The sequence below is a fragment of the Ylistrum balloti genome, unplaced genomic scaffold (assembly GCF_031769215.1).
Source record: "Ylistrum balloti isolate Yb309-2 unplaced genomic scaffold, AGI_CSIRO_Ybal_v1 Utg370974, whole genome shotgun sequence".
Classification (NCBI taxonomy): domain Eukaryota; kingdom Metazoa; phylum Mollusca; class Bivalvia; order Pectinida; family Pectinidae; genus Ylistrum; species Ylistrum balloti.
In genome coordinates, this window is record NW_026782546.1 from 332,035 (window position 1) to 343,460 (window position 11,426).

General features: G+C 34.5%; 1 protein-coding gene across 1 annotated transcript; it reads right to left on the bottom strand.

Moving 5' to 3' along the window:
* Positions 1-2,173: 2,173 nt before the first annotated feature.
* Positions 2,174-10,574, bottom strand: LOC132559819 (leucine-rich repeat protein lrrA-like). Its single transcript, XM_060224447.1, has 8 exons — positions 10,402-10,574; positions 8,577-9,711; positions 7,898-8,046; positions 7,308-7,439; positions 6,369-6,521; positions 4,583-4,892; positions 4,137-4,250; positions 2,174-3,285 (listed from the first exon to the last, which is right to left on the bottom strand). The coding sequence occupies exons 2-8, from the start codon at positions 9,679-9,681 to the stop codon at positions 3,104-3,106; spliced, it is 2,145 nt and encodes a 714-aa protein (XP_060080430.1). The 5' UTR covers positions 9,682-9,711; positions 10,402-10,574; the 3' UTR covers positions 2,174-3,103.
* Between the last annotated feature and the right edge of the window lie 852 nt (positions 10,575-11,426).

Consider the following 11,426-nt stretch of genomic DNA (forward strand, 5'->3'; position numbering starts at 1 on the left):
CCTGGCTGCCAAGTCAAAGTTTTGACAAGGTTGAAAGATACCAACACTTTGTTGGCTACCTTTCCTTAACACTCCCACCAATTTTCAGCTCAATGGCACCAGTGGAACTGGAGAAGAAGTTTCAAATGTTTTTCAAGATGATGCCCATCTTGAATTTCAGACCTGAAAAATTACAGCACTTGGTCAGGACCATCTCATGATCATTTCATGCAAGTTTAAGCTTCATCCCACTGGTAGAGCTTGAGAAGAAGTTTAAAATGTAAAAATGTTTGTGCACAGTGTATGGCGCATGGCTAATGGCGCAAGGCAGACGACGACAAACGAAGCACAATGACTATAGGTCATCATGACCTTTCGGGTCAGATGACCTTATAACATCACCTAGACAATACCCCTAAAATCTGCAGCCACAACTTTCAAATAATTGCTAACTTGTCCAAAAATTGCAGTCCAAACTTTTAAGTAATTGCAACAGAATTTTTGTCTTCAAAGTGACTGATACTTGTATTACGGCAAAATCATCAGGATTGGACAAGTAATGAAAATCACCTGTTTGAAACACATTCAATTATAATACCATCTCTGTATTTAAATTTAGCATGAGAAAATAAAAAGTATTAAAAACAATCTCAATTGGAAGATACATATGGTACAAAATTCAATCAAAGACCTCTTTGTGCATGGAATCTGTATTGAATTTGTAAAGAAGACAAATATTGCTTTCACTCTCAAAAGTACTTATAAAAGCTAGCAGAGCTCATTTTGGAGTGTTCCAAGTCCAAATTGAAGAATTTGCAAATTACTACAAATTGCCTATCTAAAATTAATACAACTAAAGGTAAAACCAAAAAAAAATGTGAAAAATTGATTAGTTAAAAGTCTTTGTGGTTAAAAGTTTTGCTTGACATTATGTGATCACTACCTGTTGTACACTTTACGTACCTGTAGTTCTATAGAACAGCATACTATCAGAAATGTAAAACTTGTGGAACCCTACATATAATTTTTTCTATATTCTACAAATTCATTATGAACCAATGCGTCAGTACAGTCAGTTGACAATTTTTCATTTATAAATGACTACAGTCCCACCAGTAACACCTAAAATTGGATAAAAGAATAACATTAATCCCAAACCTTCTTATATGACTATACCTTTAGCCAACAAGGACAAATATCATTTATTTGTACTGTAAATCACAATGAATTGGAGGATAGCTTGAAGTGAAAGGATGATGACTCCACATTAAAAATAGAGATAAAAGCTGAAGTCAGCAAAAATTATACTCTGTATCAAAGTTATACTATGTATCAAAATCTTTGTTGAAATTTCTTCAAAACTGAGATGCAAAAGTGAACAAATATATCCAGAATAAGGCTTGAGTCCCAAAAACATATGACAGGAAACTGGCTGCTGGTATACAGTTTCCTGGTTAGGGCATGACTCTGAAAACATACAATAGGAAATTGATCGCTGGGATACACCTTCCAGAACAGGCATGACTAGGAAAACATATGACAGGAAATTGGTCGCTGGGATACACCTTCCAGAACAGGCATGACTATGAAAACATGTGACAGGAAATTTGTTGTTGGTATACAGCCTCCAGGATAAGGCATGACTGTGAAAACATGACAGGAAATTAGTCTCTGGTATACAGCTTTAAAGTCATCATTCTAAAAGTGTTTTAGTAGGCTATGCTATTTTATGTATTAATGAAACTTAAACCTATTCAAATACAGTGTATTTTGACTTCAGTACTAATCTGTTTAGTAAGTGAACTCCCTATAAAGAATCATTAATACTCCAAATATAGAATAATCAATTTCAATTAAAAACATATTACTGTGATTTTATCTTATTGCTTGTATTGATCAATATGAATGTCAAAGAGATTCCATTTCGGTAATCTAAAGACTGGCTCAAAAACATCAATAGGTTACATATCTGAGAAAAGTATCTGAATTTCACTTAATTTGAATAATAACAAGGGAATTTATATCATTTAAGATTATGATGAGTAAAATGTAGACTTCTATATTTATTGAGCAGATCCCACTAAATCCAGACCTGTGGTGTGGAACATACTTTGATCAAAGTTATAAAACAGTGAATTCATTTGTAATGATAAATCTTAAAAATATGAACAAAAATAATTAATATCTCCTTGACATCATTGTTTCAAAAACAAAACAAAAAATATGTACATGTACATCTTATGTTCAATAAAATTGGTAAAACTTTCATTTATAGTATTATTACATTTTACATAAGAGGTTGATATTATTTTATCACAATTAAATGTGGGAACAATATCAATAAATATTTGAACAATATCCTTTCATCAACTTCAGTTCCATTCCACTGATACAAAAGTACTTGAATCCATAATATTGGTTGACAAATAATTAGTCTCAAGGTCTTTCTCCATTAAGTAGGAATTTTTCCTGTAAACTACTTTTATTTAGGTATTAATTTCAACAAGAGTAAACATTAGGGCATGAGGAGATTAACATTTCTTCAAAAAAAAAGGGAAAATATTTACAAGGCTTTCACAAGAAAGAATCCAATCACATATCACCTCAAGACAGGAAGCTATCATGAATTATGGTAGGGAAGTTTTGTTTTCTTAGTAAATGTAACCAAAGGAATCTGCATGATTTTTTGATGCAAGAAATGATCAACTGCACAGATTAAGGACCATTCATTGTCCATATCAATGAGGTGATCACAGAGAAATAAGGTAAGCAATAAAAATGTATTTGGAAATTTATTGATAACAACAGCAGATTTTAATATTTGCAGCCTCTGTCTTATAACTACATTTGATATAACAAAGGACTATTACAGTGTATAACAATATATATTTTCTTCTAACAGGTCGTGTAGACAGTGATAGCATGTCTTAATTGATTAAATATATACTTAAATTTTGGCACATTAAGTTAATGCATTTTGCATATAATGCTAAAAATCAATTTTGTTACAAATCAAACAAAATACATGATAAATCAGTACTGACCTTAGACTCCAAATTCACTGTACCATGACAGTGTAAAGGTTAAAATGTATTCCTTCAAATTTAAACTTAAAAGTTATCAATCAGTTTTCTTCCTCATCATCAACATCATCAAACTGTCCAGTCTCTGTTTTAAAGTCTACTTTGTATTTAATGATAGGATCTGTGTGGATATCATACGGCAGGAAAAGATGTTCATCCACCTCATAACCAGCTTCCTCCAAAGTCTTTGGATGTGGGTGCTGGTATATATTATTGAAGTCATCTGAAAGATGTGAAAAAGTCACATTTTATACTTTATGCAATTTATCATACTGCACAATTCATTTTTTTTTTTTGCTTTTTTTTTCTTAGAATATTTAGCACATTCAATCTTTTGTTCTAGCTAATACTTCATTAAATGAAACTTCTCTAGTAAAAGTTAGCCATTTAATTGATTAAGGGTATTCCAGATAAGTATCTTTCTCACACGAGTACACCAGGTGTCATTTAGAGGTACCACCCATTGAATTTAATTGATAATTCACTTAGAATAAATATACAGTTACTGGTGGAAAGCCAAAGCAGGGTTAGTGATTTTTAGCTCACCTGGTCTGAAGGATTGGGAATCAATTTTCTGTAAATGGTGGGTTCGGCTCCCTGGGCGGTAGGGGTGGGACCCAACAGTGTCAATAGAGCATATTCTTTAAAATCCTATTCCTCCTGTAGGAATGATTCAATTTTACCAGAATTTTTTCAAAAGCATTCTTGCATGAAAGGAAAACATTTTGTATAAACAATGGTCCTTGACCCCATGGGGTGGGTTGGGCAAATCTTTATAAGGTCAGAAACATGAATGGTTTGGCTGACCCCCTAGGGACTGAGGGTTTGGGCCTAATGGGAAATAGAGATATGTTCTGTATTGTGTGCTTGGATATTAAGAGTTTCCTTTCCATCAACTTCAGCAAAGCAGAGTCAGGTGAACAATAAAGGCCCTATAGGCCTATTGTTCTAGATCCTTAGGTCAAGTTTATGTTTCACTCACATAATCCTTAGTAATAACATTCCTATTGAAAACTGTCCAACAAGAACCCGTCCTTTACATAACTAGTTTCCACATGGCCATGTTACAATTACCATAAGGATTTTTTGCTTCTATCTCCTCAATCTCTGCATCCCAGTCTTCCACAGGTTCTGCTGGATCCTCTGAAGCTGGTTCTGCTGTCTTAGGCACAGGTTCTTCTTCATTCCCTGCATTATGTAGTATTGGAATTAAATGTCACTACAATAAAGGGTCCACCTAAACCTCAGAAGGAATAGATTTTTTTCCATTTCTATTTTAAATGCTTAAATGTAAAAAGCATGTGAATTCATACAATGTTGAATCATTTTCTTATGGAAATTATTGTCAATTCATCTATACTTATTCTCCTAACAAAATCCTGAAAAGTCCATTCACTGCTTTCAAATCACAATTGTACTATGAATTTATAGAAATCAACATTATGACAATAATAGTACCTTGCAGATTTTAAATAGCATTTGAGTTATCTTTCACATCTTTTGAAATATTTTGAACAAACCTCGTCTTTTTGTTTTCGGAAAAAAGGGTGGCGGTTCATAGTCATCATCTCCATTCAATTCGTCACTATCATCATCACTGCTTGTCTCTGTGACTGAGGTTTCTGGGCTGTATCTTGTGTAGCCCTTGTCATAGGGACGGACAAATTTCTCTCGTTTCTGGGGGCCAGTGTGACTACGCCAGAATGAGGAAGAGAGATTAAGCTCTGCAGCTCGTCGGTACAGATCATGGGAATAACCATTGATATTATTCTGCTTTTCCTTCTCATCATCCTCACTCCCTTCACTATCATCCCTCTCTATCACTGGGACCTATCACAGAAAAAAAACACAAATGTTCATCTCTTTTACGACTAGACCAATGTCGAGGAAGGGCCCCGCATAATACCTACCCCTTATGATTGAGTTTCTTAATATTAAGAAATATATGGACAGGTGTCAAGTATTGAAAGCAACTTTCATCAAAATCCAATGAAAATGGACAGATGGACAGATATATGGATCGACAGACAAGGAAACGGATGGACAGACAGACGGACAGGGTGAACATTGAACTCGAATGAGGGGCTTATGTACCAAGTATCACAAAGCAAGTTTTAAAGAAATCCCAAATCATTCCTTCAGAAGATATTCTCTGTAAAACATTCAGCCAATCAGATTGCAGCAGCCTCATTAAATATGCGCTTAATTCGGCAAACATCGAACTTGAGCGAGGGACTTATGTACCAAGTATCATAAGCAAGTTTCATTGAAATCCCATCATTCCTTCTCAAGATATCGCGTGGAAAGCGAAACCGACAGACATGTAAAACATTCAGCCAATCAGATTGCAGCAGCCTCATTAAATATGTGCGGAATTTGGCGAACATCGAACTTGAGCGAGGGACTTATGTACCGAGTATCATAAGCAAGTTTCATCGAAATCTCATCATTCCTTCTCAAGATATCGTGCGGAAAGCGAAACGGACAGACAGACGGACAGACGGACAAGGTGATTACTATAGGGCACCCGCATCGCGATGCGGGGCCCTAATAAAAATACAAAGTCTTATTCACTACTGCTATTACATTTTTTTACAAAACAGCCCCTTCCTACCTTCATAGGTTCATATGCCTGTCTATGGCAAATATCACAACAAAAGACTTTCATTAAATCATGTTACCATCAAACAAACCTTCTTCTGTTTCTTTCATTACCTTAAAACAAATCATATTGAAAACATGTGTTGTGATTATGAAAACAACAGTTTTGGATGGCCTCCACTGCTGACTAGAAATTTTCTGAATTATTGCAAAATTTTCTCATTCAGAATTATAAATTATTTCCTATCTGAGGTCTGCTCATTAGTAGCGAGGAGGTGATTTTGTTCCTTTTTGTAAATTTTATTTCATTGCAGAAAAGATTATTCAAGGCAAAATCGCTTTGGAAGGAGGATTGGAAGAAGGTTTTCTTTCTTGTTTCTCCCTTTTGGACCCCCACCATCCTTGACTAGACCCTCACATTGTACAAAATTGACTCTCCTTCACCTATTAATTCTGTATATCAAACCTCAATATCCCAATTGGTCCCTGCCCTCTGCCACTAGAACACAGCCCTCCATGGACACAAACTATACCCTTTTCATACACCAAATCAGCCTAAAATCAGAAATGAAGATGAATCACATGGCCATCTATTTCCATATTCCAGTCATTTAATCGTAAATTGTTTGACCCGTGAAGAATTTATTGCAAGCAATACTGATAATGCCAGTCGTTGTCAGTGTTCAGTGTGAGGAATATCAGTACCTTGTCAGCTTCCCCCTTGGTGTTATCTTCGGGAATGACAAGATCCTGACGGGGTCGCCCACGCCAGTTGTTGCTCAGGTTTGGGTCACGTTTAGCATAGATAACCTTCTTCCTTAGACTGGGAACATCTTGCCATCGCATGGGCAGCTTGTTCTAGAGAAGTGAATAAGTCACAGTTTATAAAAGTTTCAAACCAAATTTCATCATGTGCCAGATATTGTCAACGGTATTGACAAGCATTCGTAACATTCCACCACATTTAAACCTAGTTATGTTTCCATATTTCATAATTGACAGTAATATTCAAACATTACCATTGACTTTGCATGTATACACTAAAGTTTCATTATCCTATTTTAAATGTAAGCCAAGTTATGCTCCGGACAAGAAATTTTTACAATGGGCAATAACTCAACTCAACTGAATTTGGTACGAAGCACATCACTTTATTAAGACCAATTTTTGTACCAAGCTTCATGCTGTAAGCAAAGTTATGCTCTGGACACGAAAGGACAGATGGACATAGCTGCAACTATATGCTCCCCCAAAAACTTAAGGAGAGCATAATTATGTTAGAACTGGTCTCAACAATGTTTAGGTCTTTAATCACAGCTAGTACATATACCTGTATATATCATATATCAGATGTTACTGATCTGAAGAATCAGCAAGAATTACTATACCGTTATGTAATAAGTCAATCCCCTGACTTTGATTCAAAGAATGTTGTCCCCTCCTTTGGTCTTACCAGTATTGCATGGTGAATATGATGAATCTGTATCCTTTTTCAAAAAAAATATTTTGTGATTGTTTACATAGAATTTTTGTATTTAAAATAGCTTCTCATCTAACTAAAAAAATCTACCTTCAAAGAAAGTAATGTTTGACATTGCATGCATCCCAACTGTGAGGTCAAATCAAAAGGACTCCAGTACTTACCTCATTCAAATCCATACGGACTAGCTTGGTGAAGTGTTCTATAGCTGTGGGAATTTCTGTAAGTTTGTTATTGAACAAGTCCAGGGTTTTGAGATTGACCAATCCACTGAATGATTCTGGAAGCTCTTCTAACTATCAACATCAAACACATTATCCACTGATGATTAAATATTTTAAAACGAAATTCATCAATATCTGAATAAATTCAATCAGATATTTTGTATAATTTATCTTGAATTTGTTTTCATTTACTTTGTGGTATGATACTGATGTACCCAAAATTGTCCCTAAAATTCAGTCTGAACCATGTACAGCTGTATTAAAATGAAACTCGAAACTTGGTTCATTTGATATAGACAGTTACAAAATACTTTTCAATCAGTACTGCTTCACATTTACAGTGAACAAGTTCAAAAATATTCCAAATGCTACTCATGCAGACTTGACACATAATCAACAAAAAAGTTTTTACTGAAGATATAAACACATGTGATCTACATCTTAGAGATGAGAATATTGGTGAACATCAATGGTAATCTGTTAGAAACAATAATTTTTGTACAAAGAAATAGAACATTTCCAAACCTTACCAAATTGTTGTCTAATCTTAAGTCTTCTAATGCAGTCAGATTTCCAAATGAACTTGGGAGAAGTTGCAGCTTGTTTTTTGATAACTGGCAAAACTTCAGAGACCTTAGATTCCCAAATGATTCTGGCAAATCACTTACCAGATTTTGACCTGTCAAAAGTTTTATAATATTAAACATAAATTAAAAGAAGACCCTTTGTGGATAAGTTATATGTGCAAATGTACCAAGAACAGCTCACAATCAGAACATTTCTCTAGTAACAGATATAACAGTTGAAATACATGTATTCTGGAATGGTAAAAAAATACATCATCTTTTTGGCAGTAATTATTTCATGACTTTACTATAAAAAGATGCTATCATTTGTGTAGTATGTATTATATTAGTGTGTGTGTATGCACCGGAGTATACATGTATATACCAAACAATACATTTAAGATATTCAGATAATATTCAAAGTGTTAAATACTAGCGTAACATATGGCACTGTAACAAGTCATTAAGAAAATATCATATGTCTACATAGTATCTATTCCTCAGGAAATTAATCATTTAGGAAATTTCTACAATCCACAAAGTCATCATCAAAACATTTTTATTTATTTTTCAACTACTCGCACCTAAAAAGTGATAACAGCAATAACAGTGATTACTAAATCTAGATTGGTTTCACACTTACCCAAATCTAGGTATTCAAGACACACTAAGTTTCCAAACTCTTCTGGGAGAGCTTGAAACAAATTTTCATTTAAATGGATTTCTTTAAGATTCACTAAATCTCCAATGCTATTTGGTAAATAGCTCAGCCAGTTGCCATTTTGGAAAGCCCACCTTTCAAGTTCATCTATCACACTTCCAAGATAAAACTTTTCCAAATTTGTGAGTTTTCCAATGGAGTCTGGTAGTTTAGTCATGAAGTTACCTCCAAAGTCAAGTAGTTTAAGCTTTTTGCAGTTTCCTCCAAATTGTTCAGAGAATGGTTCCTTGTGGAATTTGTTATCCTTCAAGGAAAGCTCAACAGCTTCATACAGATCTGCTATCCAGTCTGGCATTTCTGCCAACTGGTTTCTATCAGCATAGAATTTTTTCAATCTACAAGCAGAGTTGAAGTGAGATGGTAGAGACTTAAGAAAATTCCCTGACAAGTCTACAGCTTCCAAATTTTTCAAATCACCTAATGTTTCTGGAATTGCCTTTAGTTTATTGCTGCATAAATTTAGGACGTGTAAACATTTCAATTGTCCGATCCCATCAGTTATGTGATCTATCTTATTTTCCTCCAATTCAAGTATTTCTAATTTTTCCAACAGACCTATTGTGCTTGGGAGACTTTCCAACTTGTTGTCATCCAAGCATAATATTCGAAGATTTCTAAGTTCACCAATATTGTCTGGTAAAATTTTCAGGCTATTTCCTGTTGCTTTCAGTACCTGGAGATGAGTTAAATCACAAATTGACTCAGACAGTATTGTCATACAATTTTCATTTAAGTGTAACTCTCGTAAACAACCTTTACATCCAGTCAATGATGGCAAAAATGTGATTTCATTTCCTGTGAGAGAAAGCACTTCCAAACTGGGGAAACACTTTGAAAAATGTTCAGGTAATGACTCAAGATCATTGTAATCAAGAAGCATTTGTTTGACCTGTGATGATGACCTGATGAGAATGTCCTCTGGTATACTCTGAAGGTCACGAGATGACAAGTCAATTTCTACGTGACCTGTATCTACATCAGAGGACATAACCTCCATATTTTCTGTTTCACTTGAGGCTGGCATCATCCATCAGAACAGAACATATGCACAGAATTTCTGTAAACAAAAAATAACATACCTTAAATTTTAAAATGGATGTAAATAGCAGGCAAGTAATTGTGATAAACCACTTCTATAGTTTGGCATGAATATTAAATTGGTAAATAAGTACAATGAATATAGGTACCTCAAATGTGAACTAATCTCATAAAAACATTGACTGCCATGACTGTTGACAACCAAATCTTCAGTGAAGTTTCTCTGTTCCTATAAATTTGAGGCATAATTGTATATATGGCTAAATTATTTTATATAAACCATACCAAGAATTGTAATGTAGCAAGCTGCATTTACACTGTCAGTGCAGTAATTTATAGAAAGTTTGGGTACGACATGATACATAATTCAAAAGAATAGACATGTGGGATATGAATAACCTACACTCGGATGAAGAATTTTGGTTAGAATCAAAGCTTATTTATATATCAAAAACAGTCAATAGTAGCGCCAATATTGTGGTTTTAAGCAAGATTGTCATAATATGTGTGTGCATATGCGTTTTATCTTTAAATTAACCATTCAAAATCAAATGGCCAATGTTTATTTCCATTCCCTAGGTAAGATACTTATTTGCAAACTAATGTTTCTACATAACTTTCCTATATCTCATACAGTATGCATATCTGTTTTATGCACTTTATGATGCGGCTGTACACCGTTGTGTGGGGATGAGGAAATTTGTAGGACCTGTAAGTCTGAGACAGCTGTCCTGGCATCAAGCATCCATGAGGCAGCAGGTAACAAAACACCCACTGTTTAAGCAAGTACACGTAACGAATGAAAGGCAGATGGAAAATATCAGAGTCGATGTCAATTTGTAATTCGTTTCAGATAAAACCAGTGCAACTGACAATGATTGACATATTCCATCGTTCTAATTTGATTTCCAGCTCCGAATGCAAGCTCACAAAACTTACCGGAAGTTTACAAACGCACGATTCTACCAAAAAGAGGAGACGTCGGCACAAAGATTAATAAATTAAATCTAGTCCAAAACAAATGCTTGACCGTAAACATAAGTTCATAAAATATATTCCATTCACATTATTGTTTTCTTCTGGTTTTATTTCTTTTTCTTATTTTACGACATTGTATATTTCACTTTCGGCAGGGTTTTTGACAGGCGCTTGTTTTGATTTCAGCACAGAGTTGTTTACAGTTCTGTTGGAGATGGTAGTATATTGACTTCATGAGGTCCTTTCATGTAACTTAATTGACTCTGCTTTTTATTCCATGATACCAGTATTGTATTTCAATTTAGACAATGTCGTATTGTACTCATAACTGATGAATCTGAAAGTACATTCAAGAAAGCATGCTCTAACTTGTTTTGCAGGGGTAATTTTGCCCAACTCGGGTAACTGCAATGTTGTAGCTCAGACAACATGATGATTTATGCTGTGTTGTTTATGGTAGGATGAAAGTATAAATATTAGTACGATACATTGCCCTATCCAAGCAAATAGGCATGCACTGTGTACATATATTCCGATTTTAAAACAAGACACATCTCACACTGATTATAGAGACACAGCAGACAGAAATGAGAGCTCATAGCAACTCTCTTCATTATGATTAAAGCTGGATAATTCTCTGACTATACCTTGTGAAGGTGAAATCTTATCATATAAGACTGAATGCAAGTCCGAGACAAGTCATTTTGGTAGTTTGAATTCCATTTAATTTAATGGTGCCGCATATCTAACTGACAA